Below are 23,961 nucleotides of genomic sequence, written 5' to 3' on the forward strand. Positions count from 1 at the left end.
TAGTGGAAGATTTCAATTTCTGGTTTCGCTGCTTCCCAGCCACCCTAAAGTACAGGCAGGTCACAGCCTTTAGAATCCTCATCTCCCCTATGGACTCTGGGAAACAAACTGAGGGCTTCAGATGGGAGGGGGTGGGGGATTGGGATAGACCGGTGATGGGTATTAAGGAGGGCACGTATTGCATGGAGCACTGGGTGTTATACTCAAGTAATGAATCATGGAACACTACATCAAAAACTAAGGATGTACTATATGGTGACTAACATAACAGAATAAAAAATTATTATTAAAAAAAAAAGAATCCTCATCTCCCATTTGAAAACCAATACTTCCTACCCTGTCCATCCGCCACGGTTACTGTGAGGCTCAAATGAGGGAATAGGGGAGGAAAAAAGCGAGAATATGAGAAAGTGCTTCTCAGTGGAACACCCCGAGGCACTTCATTCGGCTCTTATAAGTCGTCATTTGGTACGTGGCAATTTCGGAATCACTCCTTGGGGGCTGTGGGGGCGCATTTAAAGGGGAGCGTATACATTTATGATTGAACAGCCTCACAGGCAAGCTCACCTCCCTCCCTTAGTATGAAACTGCTTTCCTGATTGGCCACGTGCCTCACAGAACTGCAGAGGCTCCGGCAGCGGACCCGGTGCTAACCGCACAGACCCAGAGGTCAAATTGCCGGCTCCATCACTTGCTCCCCGAGGGCCTGCATCAAGTACTTACTCTTTTTAAAGCTTGTTTCCAGATCTCTGAAATGATGATCAAAATAACGCCTATCTCACAGAATTGTGGGGGGCCGAGATGAGATACGCATCTAAAGAATGGTATAATGCGCGGGGGGCACATGGCCGGGGATGAGGACCGTTGTTGGACTGGGTGGATTCTGCCGCTAGCACCAAAGTGAACATCCCACTAATGTCAGACCTGGTTTCAAGTGCTCGTTTCCTCTCTGACGGGCTCTTCAATACCGAAGAATCCACTCAACATCTTCGGGGCTCGGACACTAATCAAAATGAGGACAGCGAAATCTACTTCACGAAGTCTACGTAAAGATCACGTCAAGCTTCACAGACCAGAGCGCTGTGCTCATTGTAAAGCACAACGCAAATGCATACACTGCTACTGAGTTTTTACATACAAACACACCAGAATACAATTGCAAAGATTTTATTTAGCGGCTTTCTGTGCTTGGCACTTAGAAACAGAGTTCCGTGCATAAGGGCAAATTTTTTATACACCTTTACTTCATACATATTTTACATACCCTTTTTATTGCCCCCTTTTTTAATATTCATAATGTTGGATTCCCCACTAGGCACATAAATACATTTATCTACAACACCTCAAAACCAAAAATCTTAATAATATCTGTATTATTTTACTTGGTATTATTTGCATTTCCACACCACTTAAAAAGTTTAGCTTGCACCAAACTTCACTTGTTTTCTTAACATTAAAGGATTTGAGGGGGAAGGGAAAGATGAAGGAAAAAACCCAAAACTTCAAAATGCAATAAACTATTTGATAAAAATGGAGATCTGAGGGCAGGTGGAAGGATGGAGAAGGCCCATCTGCAATTCCCTGGAACGTGCCCGGATTTCTGCTGCCACACGGGCTATGGGGCAGGCGATCCAGGTCAGGTGTCTGGATCTGGCATGCAGAAGGCCAGGCCTCTATTAGTTGCCTCTGCTCTTGGTATCATCTGTCGGGGTTATAACACCCTTCCTTCTTCACACTCCTTCCATTCCCCCTCCCCTGCCAGGCCGCGCACTCTGGAATTGGCACTGCCCACACAGGGTACCCCTCTTCTGGAACACGGTGGTCAGAGCTGTGGGATCGAAGTGCATTCCTTGCCTGGGTCCCTGTCACCAGTGCCTGACTTTGCACAGTGTCCCAGAGAGGTTTACTCCTCAGTGATGCCACGATTCTTTCTAGAACCTGCAGGGTGGAGGGGGAGAACCAAAACCAAAACCAATTTCCTTGGTGCGTTACAACTCTCACCATTGCTCACACTTCCTCTCTCAGTCTTGTTCTCTGCCTCTCTCTTGCTCACTACTCTTTCTCTTCCTTTCTCCTTCGGCTGCTCTTACTCCCTTTTCACAGGCACCCCTGGGAACGTCAGTGATAGCACACTGAGCGAGGAGAGTCAAAGTTCAAAAGCAATCGCTATCAGGAAGCCAAGTCCGGTTGTAGTGTTGATGTCTGTCTACCCTCATGGACCAAAAGGGGCTCCAGGATACACGGTTCATTCCGGAAATAGGGTAGGCTGCGGGGGAGAAAGGTTGACAGCCACTGCTGGCCCAGTCCATCTAACGTTGTACATAGACCGATTCTTGGCAAATCCCCACCCCGGAACCCCTTCCACAGGGTTCACCCACTTCCAAGTCAGTGTGCGTGTATGTTGGTGTGTGTAAGAGTCTGTGTGTGAGTACGTGTGTGTATGTGTGCATGCACTATGTATGTATGCATGTATAGGTAGGTCTGTATTCGTGTGGGGGTAACTTTTCATGGCTGCTACATGCTAGCATCTCCCTTAACATTATTATAAAATGATTATTCAGTTTCTTCAAAGGCCACTCTGGAGTAGACAATGCTTTATAAAACTAAGGTTTGGGAAGGCAGGAGAATGGCCACTAAGTCGGAGATGATTCCATCGCAAGTATCCTTCAGTGGCTTACATGTCTTTTGTTGTTCTTGGGTATGTGCTTTCCTCCTCCAGAAAAAAACAAAAACAAAAACACACAGTTCCCGTTTTTCAAAGGCTGGGGCTCCCAAAAAGGAGGATGTGCCCATGGAGATCCCGGGGCCCTGGCTGCAGTACGCTCCGTGGTGTTCAGACTGGCCATTAAACCATGTGCACAGACATCTGGGAGGAGGAGCCTGGGACCGCCCCATACTGCCGGCCGTCACAGGTGTTAGTCGCCTGCTGGTTATTGGGCGAAGGGCTAATCATGTGCATGCTGTGCTCCATCCCCGTGGGCAGGTACTGCCTCTCTCCAAAGGCCCCATTGGAAGGAGAAGAACAGAGTAAAGTGCTTTGAGAGGCGCTCAGTTTTTCTGGGCTTGCAGCTAGCCTAGGAGAAGTGGGGAAATTGTATCCATAGAGATTGTAAGGGTTGTGGAGCGAGAAGGCGTTGTAGGAGCTCTGCTGCATGTGGCTGCCCCCAAACATATGTGGTGATGAGGAGCTGGAGGCCGCATTGCCTGCCTGCATGACGTACTGGAACTGGGAAGTGGGGAAGGACCCCAGCTGGCCACCGTAGGCTTCCATCTTGCTGTTGCTAGGCAACGAGGGAGGAGTCGGTATTCCTGAGATCAGGGATGGAGTCCTCTGAGGCATGAAGGTTTCAGAGGGCTGAGTGGCTGCCGCAGTGCCACTCTGGAGCCTGTTGTAGCCACTGTCACTCAGCCCTGGGTAGCTCTGCAAGGCCGCCATGTTGCTTCGGGCGCAGGGCGGATAATCGGAGAGGTTTAGATTGCACAGCTGGCTCTCTCGGCAGCCCACATTGAAAGTGTTGGGGGCCAGATGGAAGGTTGGAGGAGAGCAGGATGGAGATAAAAGGTGAGAAGAAGCTGAAGGGGATGGTGTCCCAGTGCTGGAGGTGGTCGGGGAGGTGCCTGTGCTGCCCCCTGAAAAAATAAAAGGTGAATATCGTTGAGCCATTAGCCTTGTGAGAGGTGTCTGTGCAGGCCAGATGCAAGCCAGGCAGGAAGGGCCCTCAACTACCCAAGATGGGCTGGTTTTTACAGAACCATCGCTTGCTCTTAACTCAGCACACTTAGGTTAAGTGATTCCACCTGTGCACACATACACAGGCACACACGCATACACGGTCCGAAAGACAAGACAAAGAGCTGACACAAAAGAACACTGAACTCTTGTTTCTGGGTGTGTCTTCAAAGTCTTGTTTAAAAAGAAAAAATAAACCCTCCAACATTCACTTTGCCATTTCTCACCATCAAATTCACTTGTCACCTGGGACTATTGCTGACCTTGCCATATTTAGTTCTCCAGCTAAAAATACAGCATTCCCAATCTCAGGCCCTCACCCTCAAAGGAAAGGGGATACTGGGGCAAGGTGCCAAGTCAAGGTTAAGGCCTGGGAAAGCTGAGCAGGGGGGCCCAGGTAGTAGGAGGTGAGGTATGGGAGCAAAGTTCTGTCGTATGAAAGATATTATGAACACAACCAAAAGAGCTAGGTTAGCATAAAGCAAAGCTAACCTGTAACTAAACCATTATAATTCAGAGGTTCCCTCTAGAAGAGCCTACCCTCTGTCTCAGAGATTGGAACAAAGGCTGTAAATGTAGTCTGCGGATTTGGGTATTTGTGATGGCAAGAGTCCAGACAGGTCACAAAGTCAGGAGATCTCCGTTCTCATAGCTCTGCCACACAAACCCCCATGTGACCCTGGGCACATCCTTTATCTTTTCTGGGTTTGTTTCTTTATCCAGAAGATGAGAAACTGAATTGGATCTGTAGTTCTCAAGCCAGGAGAAGCTGCAAGCTTTAAGTTCCAGGATCCCACCTCAGACCAACTAAATGAGAATCAAAAGATTCTAATGTGCAGCCAGGGTTGAAAACCAGTGATACCACCCAAATTTCATATTTCAAAGCACCCAGCAGAGTGATTCTTAAACTTTAAGGTGCATGAGAATCACCTGGAGAGCTTGTTAATTTTTAAATTTTTTAAAAGATTTTCTTTATTTATTTGAGAAAGAACAAGAGATAAGTCAAGCAGAGAAAGACAATTATCATATGATTTCTCTCATCTATGGAACATAAGAACTAGGATAATCGGTAGGGGAAGAAAGGGATAAAGAAAAGGGGGGTAATCAGAAGGGGGAATGAAACATGAGAGACTATGGACTATGAGAAACAAACTGAAGACTTCAGAGGGGAGGGGGTGGGGGAAGGGGATAGACTGGTGATGGGTAGTAAGGAGGGCACGTATTGCATGGTGCACTGGGTGTTATACGCAACTAATGAAGCATCAAACTTTACATCGGAATCTGGGGATGTACTGTATGGTGATTAACATAATATAATAAAATTAAATTAAAAAAAAAGATGCATTTGAATCTCCAGTTGAAATAGAGTCTCCTGGGGCGCCTGGGTGGCACAGTCTTCGGCTCAGGGCATGATCCAGGCGTTATGGGATCGAGCCCCACATCAGGCTCCTCCGCTATGAGCCTGCTTCTTCCTCTCCCACTCCCCCTGCTTGTGTTCCCTCTCTCGCTGGCTGTCTCTATCTCTGTCAAATAAATAAATAAAATCTTTAAAAAAAAAAAAGAAACAGAGAGAGCGTGAGCAGGGGGATGGGCAGAGGGAGAAGCAGACTCCACTGAGCGAGCAGATAGCCTGACTCAGGGCTCAATCCCAGGACCCTGGGATCATGACTTGAGTCGAAGGCAGATGTTTAACCAACTGAGCCACCAGGGGCCCCTGGAGAGCTTGTTAAAACAGATCGATGACTCTACCCCCAGAGTTTCTGATTCTACTGGTCTGGGCAGGGCCCAAGAATCTGCATTTCTGAGACTGATGCTGCTTGCTGGTCTGGACACCACACTTGGGGTGAGAGGACCTCCAGGTCCCTTTCATCTCCTTAAGGTCCTGAAACTGTATTTGACAGAGTTGCTCTTCTGTCATGTGGCTGTTAGAACTGGACTGGGGGCTGATGCACCAACAGATGAAGGGCCAGTTCAACTCCACCTACTTCACATGTGTTCTCAGATAGTTTCAGATGGCAAAAATGACCCTTCCAAGCCTCTCTTTTCCCAGGGCTACCAAGCAGCTGGGCAGCAGCCATTTCTTGCCTCGCCCACTGGCAGTTAAAGGCAGTGGTGAGTGCTGGGGCTGCAGGACCTTTCATTTGAATTCCAGAATGGGAGGCTGCTCTGGCTTCCATAGGGACCCTCCCACCATGGAATTCCTCCTTCAGGGCAAGGTGGGAGCTTCCCAGAGTCGTTGAGAGCCCCAATTCCCCCAAGGAGCATGGTACCTTAGATCATCCACAACTCTTGTGAGGATTCTTAGAACCTGAGTTACCATAAAAGGGTAAAGGACATTTTAAGTGGAAAGAAGCAGGAATAAGGTTTTTTATCAGTGAGAGAAATGTGAAGAAAACCGGCAGGCTTCCAGAGATATTGGGATACAGAGAAACGATCCACAGTGTGCTAGGGAGGAGGGTCCAGACATGCAAACTGAGAGGCAGATACGTCAAAAAGAAACCCAAAGTTCATTTTTAGCCTCAGCCTACATCCGCAAATATGGTAATGGTACTGACTGTGGAGTTAAGTTCAGCTCGTTAATAGCTTCTTCAGATTTAAATTTTTACAAAACCCGACTAATATCATCTCTTCCCTGGTCAAAAGAATTCCCCCGATGAACTTCCAAAACAGAACAATAAACAGTTGCTGATTTTAGAGTCATTTCAGGAAATTCACCTTCCTGTTCTTTCGTGATGCCTTAAATTCCTTTAAGAGAGGTAAAAAGAGTTTTATTCCACAAATTGAGATAAGGCCAATATCATATATACCGTGGCAAGAAGTAAGCCGGCAGCTGACTGCGGTAGCACCCAGACTAATTCTAGGTCCGCTGGCCTCCATCCAGCTCATGACCATAGGCAACATGGGCTACCTCTTCATTCTCCCTATCTGTGAAAGAGGGTCTCAAACTGACAGGCTTCCGTTTCTGTCCTTCCCAGAATTCTATTGGCATCTGGGGATTAAATTTATGCTAAAGTGTGAGTGGCCAATAGCAAGGACTTTTCAAGGAACCATTTTAATATAAAGAAGGAGTTTGGGAAGGGGATGGCTGAGAAGGATGAGGAAGAACATCTCCCACTTCTTGTTTCTGGACCCCCGAGCAGCCTAGCCCACCTGGCCTTACAGGAAATTCAGAGATTCATGCTCTGCAAGAGGCACTCTACACATTTTCCCCTCTTCCACTCTAAACACTATGAGCCTCAGTGAAATAAATGTGATGGCACAAATGGAGAAAATCGACTCCAGCTGTAAAGAGATCTGTGTTTTATGGGACATGTATCTGGTCTCCTCTCTTTGAAAGTCCGTCCTTGCTCTCCCCCAGATCTGGTGGTGTTTATGTGGTCCCTGAAGAGACCTCGCGTTCAGCACACTGCACTACCCTGCTCTGCGGATGCTCCATCAGCCCGGGCCCCGGCCTTGTAGCAGGAAGGGCAAGGTGGAGCAGATGACTTTTTACAACTCTAAATGGTTTTCTCAGACGGCCCAAGATGGAACGAATGGTATTGATCTAAGGCCGCAATTGGTTTCACTACAAAAAAATAAGAAGGGAACTATTAACAAGTTACAGGGATTTCTGCTGAGCAGATGAGAGAGGTACATGTTAAAAAGTGTGTAGTCAGCTTGCTTTGGCTTTTAAATGACACTCACTGGAAATGAGACTTGGTGGCCTGCTGCATACAGGGGGTGGGAGCCCCCATATGAACTAACGTTTGAAGAAATGCTCTTATGCACTTAGAGGACCCAGTACCAATAATAGCTATTTTTCAAAGTTCCACATAGAAAGAGAAGACTATGGTACTCATTTTGCAGAGAAGCAGACCGAGATACTGAGAAGTCGTTACTCTCTTATGATCTCATAGCTTGGCGGCTGTTACACAAGATCGGGAGCGCCAGCCAAGTGCTAAGGAGGCAGGCTGCCCTCCCTGTGCATTTCAACACCAGGCTGCCTTGAGGCCTCGCATCACAGAAGAGCTAGGGTGGAGTGGGAGGCCAGGCCCCACTGCCACAGAGGGGTCAGAGCTGCCTCTCAAAGGAAAAGCCTACCTCCCTTTCTTGCATAACGTTCTCGCTGCATCCCCTCTGTATCGGCCATGTCCTGAATGCTCGAAGGGTCTGGATTTAAACCTTATTTAATAGATGAGCATGGACTGTAGAGATTTGGATTGTCCGGCTCTCTTACTGAGTATGGGATCTTGCAAGTGAGCCTCTGTACGTAAGTGGAATTTCGAGTGTCTACCTTTGTAGGGCTACTTGGAGAAACAGGAAGTAACATATAATACAAAGTGCACATAGGCATTTAATATTAGTCAATGTTTAATACATTGTAAATATGGTTTGCTCTTCTCTTCCCTTCTGCAAGTGAAGAATGAGGGAAGGAAGGAGAAAGGAATCCTAGGGCATTCAGGTTCTGATGGGGAGGCTCTCAGGTGTTGGTTCCGGTCCATGGAGTGAGCCTCGTGGCCTCCCCGCACACTAGTGAGCATCTGTCACAGCTACATGCCCAGATGTAAAAGGCTGGGGGGCCTCCGTGGCTGTGAATGATAGAGCGCCGGGCCCTTGACCACTATGGGCCCATTAGGCCCATCTTCCCAAAAGCTAAACCAGCTCTGTTTCCTCTGTGGACTCTCTTTCCCTCTCCCATCACCCCTGCCCAGAATAGCAATTCGATGCCCCATGTCTCTATCTCTTCTCAGGCCAAGCAAGTGGAATTGAACACAAGTTGGTAGGTTGGTGTCTTTCCCACTGTCCTCGGAGGTCTTAATTCACTTCTGAGAGGTGGTTAAAATGTAATGCCCTAAGTAGCTGAAAACTCTCTGGTATTCCAGGACCAATCCCCTACCCACCCCACCTCCCTGCATCCTGTTTTACCCATGTACCCAAGTGAGGAGGTAGATACTCGTTGAAATCCATAGTCAACATTAGCCTGTTCCAAGACTCAAGGCTCATGGACAAACCAACCAAAAAGAATACATGTTTAGCAGTGCTTCCATACGAGGACAATAGCCTAGAATATACTTGTATACCATGAAGACGAGTTAAATGTGACCATGAAAATCCTGAATACCAAACCTGCTGACTTGTGCATCTTTAAATTGATCACTTCCAGACTGTAATATGGAGGATTTCATATACAGTTTCCTTTTGGGTTTATTTTGTGGTGATTTATCCCCCTCTCCAAATTGAAAAACAGTAAAAACAATACCCCATCTGGGCTAGTAAAGAATAAATTTCCATGTAATTACTTGGTTCCATCAGCCAGACTCATCCCTCATTTAACTTGGTGGCATGTGTCCCTGAAGAATATGGAATCACTGTATCCCTGAGCGGCCTTCTTTAAGGCTTTCAAACAGGTAAAAGGTAAAAAGTCAGCACCCTATGGACTCATCCCAGGGAACAAACCCAGAGGCCATAAAGTTTAATGGTCATGATCACAGCCCTGTCCATCCCTACTAAGGAACTACCCTTAGTTGAGAAGAGTACCCTTCTTAAAATGCAGATGTGTAACATTACAGTGCTAAGGAGAATTGTGTGGTTTCAATCTTAGAAAGACTCCTAAAGCATCCTCTTCCATGAAGTTTAAAGATATACATGGACCCAAACTTCTTTCTTTTAAAATAGCTTTTAAAAGAATATATTCACCCAATTCTCATTTTTCACATTGGTCCTCTAGGTTCTGAGTCTCTTGTGTTTCCTGGATGGCCCTGTTTCACACCTGCCACACTGCCCCAGGTGGGCTGGCCCCGTCTTTTCCCCTTCCATTAACTGGTTTGTTTTCTCTGCTACTTGTTTTACTGCCTTCCCTGCTGTCCTGTACACATCAGCTGTGATTGCCATTTAGGGCTGATCTGCCTCTCTCCTCGCCACAGTCCCCAGCTTCCCACTGAGAAACCCCCTCCCCACTCTCAGCCCTTCACCCTACCTCCAGGGAAGGCAGGTGACTAACGGCTGGATGGTCCAAGCATCATATTCCCTGGCCCCTGCCTCAGTAATTGGTTCAGAGGTGACACAGAGTCAGTGAGACTCAGTGAGATTTTGCTAGAAAACTTAAGAGGGACATGTGACCTTTCTCATCAGAATTAAACTTAAGAAGATGGAGGTCTAGGGCTGCTGGCAGCTATGTTACCACCATAGGGCGGCAGCTGATAATGAAGTCAAGTGGGAGCCTGGAGCAGGGTAGTGGCAAGGGAGAGTAGAGGTGTGGATGGATTCCAGAACTTGGAACTTGCTTCCAGAACTTGCTATGGTGGGTAAGGAGGGAGGGAAGCACCCGGGATGGTGAGTGGATAGCGGTGTCCTTCCCCCAGGAGAGGGCGCCAAGTCTGTGAGGTAAATCGTGGACTCAGTTTTGGATACACTAAGCATAAGGAACTTTGGGACAAAGCAGAATATGTCACCGTTTGTTTTAGTGCGCTGAACTGAGATGCCTTCCTATCCCTGTCGTGAGCTGCTCACGGGCATCATTCCTGATCTCAGTGATCAATGAGACCTGCTAAGTGGCTCTCTCTGAATTGTTCGAGTGACCCACAGCAGAGCAAAGACAAGCTGTCCACCGAACTGTCCTCGTTTCTGTCTTTTACTGGTACGAATTTCTCAGCATCTTATCCCTTTCAAGGACCAACCTTGTAATTATTACAAATCAAACTGATGAAAAGCCCAACACTGACGGATGCTCATCATCCTTTCACCTGCCTGACAAACATTAAAAAGCCCCAGTGGTGTTGAAATCCCTCTGGTTTCGTCTGTTACCAGTTGAGGGAGCAGGGGGGGTTTCCGTAAATGACAGTTTTCTTTACTTCTGCAGATGGAGATGTCCTTCCAGCTCTGGGGTCACTGATCCAGGACGGTTCCTTACTGCACAACAGTTGTCAGGTCCCGGGGAGACGGAGGGTGCTCACAGAAGCTCCCTCAGTGTGGGCCAAACAAACAGCTCTACGGTATATATCATCAGAACAACAGGACTGCACTTGGCCATTACTGGCCTGGGCTCTTATTTCTTTTTTCTTTTCTGTCTGTGTTGCCTCAGTCAACGTCCCCCAAGCACCACTTTCGGGGTTAGTTCATTTTGTCCCCACCACCAGCAGTGTTCAGGCAGAAGCCACTCCGGAAACATAATCCCTGTTTCCAGACTCTCCAAACGTATAAACTCCCTTGCTGATTCTAAATGAAGATGTCTGAAGGTAAGACCATACGCTTGACTTGATAAAAATAAATACTGACCTATTTAGAGTTAATGCTCAAATTGTTGACAAGAAAATATCAAGCGGAAGAGTAAACTAAAAAAAAAAAAAAGAATGTTGTGGCAAATTAAAGCTCTAGTAAGTAAGAATGAAGAAACGAAAGTGGTGGAAAGGAAAGTGCCCCATCGAGATGAGATCCACGTGAGAATCCTCAACTCACTTCTGCCACCGCTTAGCTGCAGACATGTGAGTAGACTGCTCTGTGCCTTGGTTTCTTTTTGTGTAAGAGGCAGAAGATGAGGGATTCCGTGCATTCTTCTCCTTTGGAGAAAACAACTGTACAGAATACCCATTCAACATATTTTTTAAAATAGAAAGATTTGGGGTTTTGCAAAATAATGGCTAATTCAGAAGTGCTTTCCTTGACATTTTATCCACAAATGGGTCTTCATGAAAGAGAAATTAAAATGACAGCAAGGGCGAGATGAAAAAAGCAGCACCCTTAACCTCACAGACAGAAGAGTGGATCCAGCCTCTAGCAGCAGCGGCAGGAGCACAAAACTGGCCTAGGACCGTGGATTTGACATGCCAGATATTCATGTGTTTGAAGCGATGAGGGTATATGGACACTGCTGAGTCAATCATTATGTGGAGCTTAAGTCTGGTGCCAGTGCTGCCAATACTCTTCAACAAAAGGGAATTACTACCAAACTCAGTCTGCCACTGAAGTTTCCACTAGAAGTTCAACACTCTCTACTTCTTCTAAGACACAAAACAGTTCAACACAGATGGCTCGTCTCTTTTCTTCATTTTATGAGTGACACTGTCCAGAGTTACTGGAACTCTTAGTTCTTAAGGGAAGAAGGAGTGGATGTTGTTTCTTTTACGTCCTTTGTTAACGTCAAGAAACCAAGCCACATATTTTTTAATAATGAGAATCTGGATCAAGTTCAGTGTATAGTTAAAAAATGTATTCCAATTAAACAATTTAAGAGAATTTTGGCTTTTCCTCTAGCCCTGTCCCACTACCATATGTATCCAATAATTCCAAGTTCATCCCCCCCACTAATAAAAAATGGAGTCACTAAATAAGTGTGACATTTTGCTTCAAAAGTTCAGTTTCTCCAATCAACAAAACTAAAAGGCAGCCTATGGAATGGGAGAAGATACTTGCAAATGACATATCTGATAAAGGGTTGGTATCCAAAATCCATAAAGAACTTACCAAACTCAACACCCAAAAAACAAATAATCCAGTCAAGAAATGGGTGGAAGACATGAATAGACACTTTTCCAAAAAAGACATCCAGATAGCCAACAGACACATGAAAAGATGCTCAACATCACTCATCCTCAGGGAAATAACAAATCAAAGCCATCATGAGATACCACCTCACACCTGTCAGAATGGCTAAAATCAACAACACAAGAAACAACAGGTGTTGGCGAGGAGCAGAGAAAGGGGAACCCTTCTGTGCTGTTGGTGGGAATGCAAACTGGTGCAGCCACTCTGGAGAACAGTTTGGAGGTTCCTCAAAAAGTTAAAAATAGAGCTATCCTATGCCCCAGCAATTGCACTACTAGGCATTTACCAAAGGATACTCAAGTACAGATTTGAAGAGGTACATGCACCCCAATGTATACAGCAGCATTATCAACAATAGCCAAACTGTGGAGAGAGCCCAAATGTCCATCAACTGATGAATAGATAAAGAAGATACGGTGTATACATACAATGGAATATTATTAGTCAGACATCAAAAAGAATGAAATCTTGCCATTTGCAATGACATGGATGGAACTAAAAAGTATTATGCTAAGTGAAATAAGTCAGTCAGAGAAAGACAAATACCATATGATCTCACTCCCATGTGGAATTTCAGAAAGAAAACAGATGAACACATGGAAAGTAGGAAAAGAAAAAAGGAGAGAGGGAAACAAACCATAAGAGACTCTTACTGATAGAGAATAAACTGAGGGTTGATGGAGGGAGATGGGTGGGGGGAAAGGCTAGGTGGGTGATGGGTATTAAGGAGGGCATTTGTTGTGATGAGCACTGGGTGTTGTATGTAAGTGCTGAATCACTGAATTCTACTCCAGAAACAAATATTGCACTGTATGCTCACTAACTAAATTTAAATTAAAAAAATAAAATAAAAAAATTGGGGCACCTGGGTGGTTCAATCAGTTAAGCATCTGACTTTGATCCCAGGGTCCTGGGATCAAGCCCCTTGTTGGGCTCCCCGCTCAACAGGGAGTCTGCTTCTCCCTCTCCCTCTTTCCCTGCCCCTCCCCTGCTTGTGCTTTATAAATTAATTAATTAATTAATAAGTTTTAAAAAATAAAAATAAAAAAGAAAGAATTTTTAAAAATACAAGGAAAAAAAAAAAGAAAGCTCAGTTTCTCTTAAACCACTGTTTTCCAAGGGTCAACACCTGCCCTACCACCCCACATGCTGGTGAAATGCAGGTTGTCAACCCCAATCGTCACTCCACATCCATATCTGCACACGTACCAAGTGGTTGTGCTCCAGGCCTGTGTGTCACTGACCCTGCCTAACCTGAGCCACAGTGCCACCAAGTGACCTCCTGTCATTAGGTACTTCCTGGTTGTCAAGCCCTGTGACAGTTTTCGAGAGCACAGCAGTGAACACAATGTCACCACCAATGCCTGCTCTCAGGAACTGGCAACATCCCTGCCAACTTTCTAACACCAACCTCCATGATACAAACTCCCACTTAGCTCTAGTTGGGACAGTCAATGAGTAAAGCAAGGGCAGAGAACCAAGAACCACCTCAGAAATAAACAGGATCAAGTGTCTTTGCATGAAAGTGACTGATTTTCATATATGAAGCATGTTCATATAAATGATCTCATGAAAATTACCCCTTTTTGGTAGGTGAGGAAACAAACTCACTAGAAGTAACTTGCCCAAGGTTATAGAAAGTTAGTGACCATCAAAGATGAAGGTCCAGATCTCCCAACGGTCATAACACCCCTGCCTCTTAAGGTCCATGAGGGCCTCAGAGCAAGAGTACCCTGAATATGTCCTGACCCTGCTTCTCTCACAGAATTACGAGGAGAAAGTTGCTTCTTGCAGAGGGCTTCCATTTCTCGGCCATTTATTAAAAAGACAGATGGAAAATCTGCATCACTTGCCTCACCAGTTCCCTGTGAGGAGGAATGGTCTAATCACGCTTTAAATAGTTAATCATCAGAAAGGCAGTATCTCTTGTCCCTGAGGCATCTTCCTCTCAGGTACCCGTGTACAGGGACATGAGGGGGTGGAGAAGGTGGTGGGGGGGTGGTGATGACGATGATGACGATGGTAGTGATAATGATGATTACCACCACTGCCACTGCTAGAATGTTGTGAGTCCCTGCTCTGTTTTTAAATGCACTGTCTCATTTAATCCTCACAAGAATTCTATTATAGTCTTCCATTATGCAGATGAGAAAACTAAGTGGCAGGAAGGACAGGGAACTTGGCCAACATCACAAAGCTAGGAAGGAGCAGTGATAAAAGTCTAACCCAAGTGGTCTACTCCAGTCCCTATCCTTTCAATAGCCTTCTTCATCATAAAACCTGAGAAACTTCAATAATTTAGGTTACAAAACCTAATTTAGTGAGCAAACTGCTAGAAGCTCCTCTGGCAGGGGAATGTAATATAATGTGTTATCAAGTCCTAGAAGGGCTTCCCATATGGCAGAGCCACAATTTCAAAACTTAGGGTTCCATTCCATGTGACAGAACAGAGTAAGCTCTGCAATTTTGACCGGTGTCACTTTGGGGTGGGAGGAGGTTGAAGAGAAAGACTCATAAAGTGTCTGACACTCTGGGAAATTTCCTGAGGTGAAAGGGTCCTGCCCTGGGAAGAACCACTGACTGAGGAAAAGAGTTGAGGTCAGCCCACGAGCCATTTGTGCTAAGGCCACAGGCTTCTTGCCAACCTGAGCTGCCAGAGAAGGGAGAAACTGGAAGAAAAGCACAAAGCAGTGCAAGGAAAAAGTTCACCCGGCACATCAACTTGAGACAGGTATTGTGTCTTTCCAGGTGTTCAGCAAAAAAGGAGGGAGCACAAGTCGCAAGATTCCGATGGGCTTGCAGCGGTTCCCTCCTCACTGTCAGATCTGAGCAATTCAGTCCTATTGTTCGGACTGAGTTTTTTCTCCTTAACGAAACCAGAATAAGAAAACTGATAAGGCTGCCATGGGGAGTAAATGAAATTATCATGAAGTATGTCTTCGAATACCAAGGACTATGTGAATGCTTAGGCATAGAAATAATAATTTCACCCCCATCGTCATCATGAACATAACTTTGCTTTTCGGAAGGGGGAGAGAACACTGCCTCTGGAGCCACCTTGTTTGCACAAGTGGTTATGCTTTGGTTATTTACAGAGCTACCAAGTACTCTTCGTTCTAGAAGAACTGGTGTAACCCACGCCTTGGCTTGGGGACAGATGTGCTATATTCAGTTCCGTTCCCATTCTCTCCCCGCCACTATCCTAAGAAGAGGCTGTGGCCCGGGATGTTACCTTGCTGCTTTTGCATGGTGGTGAAATCCTCAAAGGTGAGTGTGCGCACGGGGGGTCTCCAGAACGCGTAAGTCTCCATGATGGCTTCCAGTCCGGTTCTGCAGAGAGAAAAGCCAACAAAGGAAGTTGTAAATCATGCCAAGAAACGCACTGACTTTTTAAAGATCCTGCGGTGGTTTGTCTGACAAGTGGTATATACGTAGGCACTGAGAGACATCACCCCCTGGGGAAATTAGTCTAGAAGAACACAAGGAACAGATGACACTGAAATGCATAAGAAAGAAGAAATTAACCCAATTCATATTATGTGCAAGCAAGTCATAACTATGATGGAATTTTTACTCTGAGCTTTCTTCAAAGGAGGTCCAGTCTGCATGAAAGAAACTATTAATTGTTAAAGGTCAAGGTCACTAATATCGTGACTAGAGTTGAGCCCAGAGTAGCACTGACTGCTTCTCAAGCACAGGACGATGTCATCATCATTACCACAGTGCACAGACACAGTCTGCCCCAGAATCAACTCCACCAGTGGGAATGTGGAGTCCATGATAGTGTCAAATCACTGTGGCTTTAAAGGCTTCTCAGATCAACAGAGACAAGCAGGGCAACAGAAATGAAAGGAGAGGTAAGCAAGCAAATACAATTGTGTTTCTGCCGCAACAAAAAAATTCCCACCTGAAGGCAAATAAAGGGTTTGGTGCCAGAAATTATACTTCAGGCATCTCTGTAAATATTCATATTTACAGAAATTATGCCCAATACATTTCTGTAAATATTCATCTGTATTTTATAATCTAATAATCAAGCTGGTCTTTGAGGGTCACATACTTGAGACTGTCAGACCTCAGGAAACATCCAGCATTTTACAAATACATTAAGGTTTTTGTTTCATTGATAATGGAGATTCCGTTAATTAAAATACGCACACACTGCCTACTTTACCCTTCAGTAAATTCTCTATCATATATATGAGGTACTGAAGGACATCGTTTCAACATAACTATCCAAGTTATCTCGGTCATGTTCTTGATGATATTCCATATCCTCAAAACCGAGTATCGGTTGGGGCTTTGTTTAAAGCTTTGAACTTTCAACTTTGTTAAAGCTTCTGGTTATTGACTTTTCTTTAAAACTAACTGCTCTACTTCTATCTAAGTGGACGGAGCAGAAGTACAGGGCCTACGGACAAGGAGGGTAGAGAAGAGTTAGGTGGCACTGTCCTTTCACTGCGAAGTTACTAGAAGGTCACATGGCGTCCCTTCCTGCAAAGGCAGGTGTTCCCTCTTGAGATGAAACTTATGCTGCCTGTCTTCCTCCCTAGGCAATAAATTTCCAGAGTTCTTTTCAGTCCTGCAAACCAAGAATAAAATGAGAAGCTTTATTTTAAGTGAGAACAAATATCCCTTCCTTATAAATGACTAGAAGATTCCTTGAGGTTCTTCTCAGATGAGCTGCTGATACACTGATTGGCTCTTTGTGTTGGAAAATTTCCTCTCTTCAGAGAGGCTTTACTTGCACAGTTAACTTTCTAAAGTCTCCCCTGGAATCTTGGAGGCTTTAAATACACCAATGTTGGCAAATCAAACTCTGTATTTTTAGAAGAGAGGGTGCTGCACGGTGTTTACTAGCTGTTAATCTGTTAAAAGTAGGAATAGAAGACATGTCCACATAGTCACCTACATTAATGCTGAACACAGTACATGGAACTATTTGTGGAGAGAAAGAGTCCAGGCAATTAGGGAGTTCAGAATAATAAGAGGATAGGCAGATAAAGCCATGCCGAGCTTTGATGACTATAAGAAAGAGAAAGGCCAGGCATGGATCTCACTGCCTTTTTCTGGAATGTTGGCCACCCACCAGAACATCTTAGGATTCCCTTTAATGACATGGAGGCTCACTGCAAATGGCAAGATCTTTGTTGTTCCATCTCCTAGTCCATTCTTCCCAGGAACATTGTACCAACGAGGGACAAAATATTAGCTCAAGGACAAAGAACATTTCCTTCTCATTTCACAATAAAGTGACAGACGACTGTGAAGTAACAGTTCCATACTGATATACTGCCCATATTATATTTACTCAAGAAATAGAAAAACTTTGATTTCATTTTCATAACAGGCAAAAAGATTGTGGCAAAGGTATTCATAATTTTATTTAAGCCATCAATCTAAAATCCAACGGAAAGACTGAGTTGTAGAATCATAGATTTAAAAATTGGGAAAGTTCACGGGTATCACCTACTTCCACTTCCTGGGATGCCATCTTGGATGGTTATCTAGCCTCTGCTGGGGTATTTCCCAAGAAAAACATTCAGTTTTCTAACAGATTTTAGAAAGTTCTTTCTGACCTTTGGCTGAAATCTCTGATGAAACTTGTACTCTCTGGTTCCATTGTCAATGAGTAAATGGTGACAGCGACAGACACTTTCCACATCCTCATCAGGAAGACTTTCCCTAGCTGCTGAGAATGTAATGTACAAGATGCCACATATGGACACAGCTATGGTCCATCCAGTCCAGGGGTCTGTCAGAAGGTTCATTTTGGTGGCGGAGTTGTGGGGGAGGGGCCGTGACTATTGAAAAATAATGACTGAGACCACACATTCCTCACCACACTTTGCTGTGGATCCATCTCTCATAGATTTATCCCAGATACTTCCTGAATCTACTTATATATTCAAAGCATATCTCTTTTTAGAAAATTAATCCTATTTGTTTACTCTATGCCACATCTTTTTTGTCCTCAAACTCCATTAAGCTTCATTGGATAGATCTAATTGTTAGAAAGTACTAGTGCTAGATATCAGGATTTGGTGACATGCTGTGGCAAGATAAGAATTAGATAATCCAGCTCTCCTCACCACTAGCATGTCTACTTTGGATCCCATGTTTCTCTATGTCCCAGTGCTTAGGGTGATGCTTGTTGCTCGGTCAGATCTCAGTTTGTATGCACTGAATGAATAAATAAAGGAGTAAATTTTCACCCTATGTTTTATTACTGCACCATTATTTCATGAATTTCAGCCAGCCTAAAACCGAGAAAAACAACTTGATGTAAAATCAAGACTCTGCAGACAAAAATCCTTTAGTACTGGAGACTTGGGAATTGTTTCTATAGCTGCTTGTGCCTTTCTTGACTCAGGTCTCAGAGGGGTTTCAGTTTTCCTTTGGTTTCTTCTGTTCTGGTCGTGGAATTTCTGACCTGCAACAGTCTGAGTCCCCCTCTCAGAGGCCAGTCATTTCTACCCTCATCTTCTCTTACGAGAGTCTCTGCCAACGACCCATTAACATCTTCAGCCACTTGGATGTCTATTCAAAGTTTATCATGAGCAATACATTGCTTACTAATTCATTATCATTCTACCCTAGCTTTGTAAAATTTTATTGTAACGTTCTTAAAAGTGAATTCATTGTCTAACAGATAAAAAAAAAAAAGGGGGTCTTAGGTAACCTCACGTCATTAACATGTTCCACATGGTGGGCCCTTCCGGGTCTGTTGCACACCAGAGACCCGATGTCTGAGGTTTCCAATCAGAGATGATCATATTGGCAAGTGTCTCCCCTCTTGCTTACTTTTCCCTGTTTGCTCCAGTGACAAGAGAGGACATATCCAAACCCTCTTTGTTCAGTCCTTTGGCTGGAATCGCCTCTCTGATTTCCAAGCCTCTTCTCTTTAGACTTTTCAGTCTGCTCACTGGCCAAACCAATGGAGCGTGCTTGGGGCGGGGGGAGGGGGGGGACAAGGAAGGAGAGGAAGCAAGCCAAAGATCTCTTTTGCAAACTGATGATGCATCAAGATCAACCAATTTGGAAAAATAGCCAGATTCTAGAGAATTTTTCTTCCAAACTTCTCATTAAAAAAAAATGGGACTACCTCCTTTGAAGTTCAGCAAATATTTGATAATAATAACAGCAATTATGACTACCTTCATGAACCTACTAGATAGCACACTGTTGCATACATTCTGTGTTTTATTTGTGTTGAGATAGAGGGTTGCTTTTTATGTTCCTTCCATTTATTTTCTCTGTATTTCTAACTTTTAACTCTTCCCCAGGCTATTGGCTGGTGATTCTGGTAACAAAAGGAACAAATGCTAGGGATTGATGAGGCCATTTTTCATCTGTCAACAGAAGACAGTCAAAGGCTACAGAGATGGGATTTTGAAATCATAAAGAAGTTTTCCAGCCAGTAAATGTGCTAGGTCCAGGAGATTATAGAGACAAAAAAGGACACTAATTTACCCTAATTTAGGAGTGTCCTGAACTCAACAAAGAGAGAACAGCATATAAATCACTAATCTCTGAACAGTGTGAAGAAATGTTACACTGAAGATACATAGAAGAGGACAGAGAACACTGAGCAAGAAGTACTTAATACACCTGGAAAGCTCCAGGAACACTCCATAAAAGGCCAGTTATTTCAGCTGAGTATTAAAGGGTACTCAGCAGTTTTCCACATGGACAAGAGGCAGAAAGAACTTTCCCAGGAGAGTTCACAGTATATACAAAGACATGGAGGTATGGAAGAGAAGGCACGTTCTGGGAACTGAAAATAGTTCAGGGTGGCTGGAGCTCCAGGTGCAAGATGAGACAGTGGGGCGGATACCAGAGATATTTATTCCATGTTAGGGGCTTGGATTTTATCCCATGGGCGGTCCTGTACCTCTGATCTTCTTTCCTTTCTCTTCCTGTTCCAGCACTTGAAAAGACACAGAACCAGAATATACTGTTCTTTCAGATCTAATTACTATATCTCAACTTCCTAATCCTCTTTCTTAGACTGTTCTTCATCCACTGAGGTGAGGTCAACACTTCCACACATCCTTCTCCTTCCCTGGATCTGAAATTGGTTCCTATGTATTTGTTGTTCAGGAATATTCTAAAAGACCTCCCAAAAGAGGTCTGCAAATTGGCAAAAAAAAAAAAAAAAAAAAGCCACCATTCAAAACTTGGCTTTAGATGGTACAATCAGTGTATCTGCATGATGAATTGGCTGTCACTGGTGTGCCTTACAGTGGTTTGGAAGAACAGGTGTCCAGTGGACAGATGCTTAGAGCTGAGTCAAAATTGTTTCCTTACCCAGTGATTCCCAACTTGGGAACTGCGTCCCCACATGGTGTTGAACAGGTAGCAATGGCAGTCCCTAAGGAGTTTTCATTGCCTTGAGAAAAATCCCTGATAACACACGCAGGCTAACTAAAAGATGAAGTTTCTTCGCCTTTCACTGGAATGGTCTCACTTTAATCAGGAAATACTAAATCGCACGAGGGGCAGATTAGCATTGTGGTGAAGAAGAGCAAGAGCTCTGACTGCCTGGGTTCACATCGGAATCCTGCTGCTTCTCAGTGCAATCTCAGCCAGGCTGTATCACCTTCTCATGCCTAAGTCTCCCTACTTATCAAAGGGAGATAACACTACTCCCTCCTAATTGTTATAATTAAGGCAGGATTAAAGATAAAATATATTGAAGAGAAAAAAAACATAACGAAAGCTTGAGGACCACTGGTCTACCTCAAGCAAAAGAAACACCACCACCATCTGCTGTGGTCAGACTGTGACCTGTAACAGGAGAAAGCATTCTTACTTCCCTGGAATCCAAACCTGTGTCAGCCCTCTGGCTCCAGACTCAATGTGGAGGGACCCATGTGTTACCTAATTCCATTTCTCATTCTCTCCTCAAAGAACCAAAAACGTGTCCCTCAAGCCTCTGTAGGCCTCATTATCTTGCAGATATTTCAGGCTCCAATATGTTAGCCATTAAAAAGACATCACTTTGTTAGATGACACCATCCCTGGGCAAGAGCCATAGATAATAAAACAACTGCCAACTTTTGCCTGGCAAACCCGCACAGCCAAGAGGACAATGGCAGAAAAGGTTCATGACAGAGGAGGGAGAAGAAATAACAAGGCAGAGAAAAATGTCAAATATCAGCTGGAAGACCATAAGCCAGGGGACATGATAACCTGCCACAGCCTGGAAGAAGAGGGGGAAATCTGACAGGATGCTGCCACTGGAGTCTAGTACGGGGCCAGCTACCTCGAACTGTAGATGCAGCGGTTCCTGAGTGGGAGCCCGGCGCTGATGATTTACTTTCACTCTGCTAAAAGGCCCCCGTGCCAGGGATAACAAAAGAGTGTGCAAAATCTACAGGGGCCAGTAGGATTGCCAGGAACGAACAGGATGAGATTGGCTGGAAAAATACAGCCAATAGCTTGAGGGAGAACAAATAAAAATATAAAAATTGAAAGTGAGGGAGACACTTGGAAGTCGTGCTGGTTGAAAGAAGGCAAGGGGTCCGCTCACTGGCTCTCGGCTTGCTACGTGAGCCTTCAGGAGCAACGGGGACCTGGACAGGGGCGAGGGCAGGGCTGTCTGCTGACTGGCAAGTCGTGCCTCATGGGGGGGGGAGTGACATCACCTTCTGGATGCTGCCATTGGCTGGCTTTGCAAATTCTGAAAGCCAGTAGCTCACTCTACTCAGTTTTAGCACCCATAAGATGGGAAACACTCTAGCAATACCAATCAGCTCAGAGACAAAAAGGGACAACTTGGACTGCAGATTCCATGTGAAATGATTATTACTATTATTATTGTATACTTAGGATTTGAATTCCTCGAAATAAATACACAAAGTTGAACTGTATGAAATTGCTAATATTTCACCTCTTGGACCCACGAATGTAGTAATTTCATATGTTCGGCTTAGTAGGTAGGTAAGGGGGTGAACAAGATTTGAGACACTTGGTTATAACAGAGACCCCTTCTAACAGATTTGAACTGAGACCCACCCCACACCCTTCTCTCCCAACTCACAAAGAAAAATGGATTCCTTCAGATCTAAGCACAAATGACCTGGCCCTGGGGCTGCTGTCTAGCTGACTCTTCTTTTTCTTTCCTTCTCACATCCATTAACTGGAAGCACTCTGGTTCCACACAGGGTTTTGAGAGGAGCTGGGCCTTTGCAAGGTTTCCTGTCTGTGTCCGAAGAGGTGGGTCTTCACTCTATGAACACGGCCTTGGGACAGCAGCTGCTTAAGAGGGGGTCCCAGGAGAATCCTTTACTCCCAAATATTTTCCTCCCCATCAGTGGAGATTCCTTCCTTTGGGTTGAGTATCAGCCTCATTAAGCATCCTCCTCCAGCAAGCAAATATATCTATTCCCGTAATGCAGTTAATGGCTCCATTTTTAGATCACTCTGCTCTGCAACATGTAAAGGGACACTAGGTACCAAAGAGGACTGCCGCCAGCCACATTCCCAGCAAACAGCAGTGCTGGCGGACAATTACCTCAGACTCACATTGCCTCGTACACCGCACCCTGCAGGCCCTCCTGTTTTCTCAGTGAGGGACAACATATTAAAGCTAGTTACCCATGTGAACCAACCACCCCGTGATACAGGGCCTGTCACTGGCTCCTTTCTGTCAGTTCCAAAGTGGTGGAATTTGAGTGTTATGGCTAAGCCTCCAAGAGTGGCCTCCATAGAGAAAAAGTCCCCTTCCAGAAAGCTGTACCAGTTCCCTGCACTGCAGAAGAGCCACTCTAACCAGAGCCTGTTGCAGAACCAATAGCAGTGGCTTCTGGGGCACCATGCCAGCTAGGAGTATCTGTAGGAAACCATGTCACATGGGACAGTCCCCCTTAGACACAGTGAAGGCTGGGAGTAAGGGTAAAGCCCAAGGTCAAAGACAGGATGAAGGGTACTGAGAGAACCCAGAGTCACGTACTCCATGACACTCTTTAAAACAAGTTCATAGAACCTTTACTCCCCAGACAGATCATAATTTTAATCCTCTCTTTTTTATGTATGTGTTTGTTTTGGAGGAAGTCCCTGGGAATTATATAAAATTTCCCAAGCCGACTTGGGCCTTCTGTAAAATCTTGGCAGCTACTCCCAGCAGAGACAAGGCCTTAGATGGGGACTGAGAGACCCACAGTGTTCTCTTCCCTTCCTCTCCTTTGGCTATCCCTTTGAAGTGCAAGGTCTTTGCAGTTGTAATGCTCCCTCTAGCTGAGCACAGTGCTCTCACCAGGCATGCAGACAGAGGGACCTCCCGAGGCTGCTTCTTGACCATGGGACTCAATGCAAACACTCTTGCTTCTCCTCAGCTCCACGACTTTTGTCTTCTCTTTGGAATGTGCTGCTCACTGGGGTGGCCACCCATAAAGACATAATTTCACCTCTCCGTTCACCACTGAGCGACCTCTGTCAACTAAACCTCACTCTGCTTGGGCTCAGCCTCTGGGACCTGAAGCTCATGGACTCTGAAACTGATAGGGAATCCTCTTTTTCTCCAGGCAGCATAAATGTGTCCCCACTGTTCAGAGATAGCTCTGATGGCCTGAAGGATGTGCATGCCTAATCTAGGAGAAGGCAAAATCAGTGTCCACAGCATCAGTCCATCCCAGATTTGAATTAAAATTGCCTTTAGTCTTCAAACTAAACCTATTTATAGATTTACTCTTTCTTCCCTTCTTAGG

At 44.9% G+C, this 23,961-nt stretch overlaps 1 protein-coding gene across 1 annotated transcript in view; it reads right to left on the reverse strand.

Annotated features, from left to right (window-relative positions):
- Positions 1–1,164: 1,164 nt before the first annotated feature.
- Positions 1,165–23,961, reverse strand: part of TBX15 (T-box transcription factor 15) — a 100,980-nt gene continuing 78,183 nt past the window's right edge. The window contains exons 7-8 of the mRNA XM_011236088.3: positions 15,483–15,580; positions 1,165–3,630 (exon numbers count right to left, since the gene is read on the reverse strand). Coding sequence (XP_011234390.1) covers positions 2,846–3,630; positions 15,483–15,580 — 883 coding nt within the window. The 3' untranslated portion in view covers positions 1,165–2,845. The remainder of the gene's footprint in view (positions 3,631–15,482; positions 15,581–23,961) is intronic.

The sequence above is a fragment of the Ailuropoda melanoleuca genome, chromosome 2 (genome assembly GCF_002007445.2).
Source record: "Ailuropoda melanoleuca isolate Jingjing chromosome 2, ASM200744v2, whole genome shotgun sequence".
NCBI lineage: Eukaryota > Metazoa > Chordata > Mammalia > Carnivora > Ursidae > Ailuropoda > Ailuropoda melanoleuca.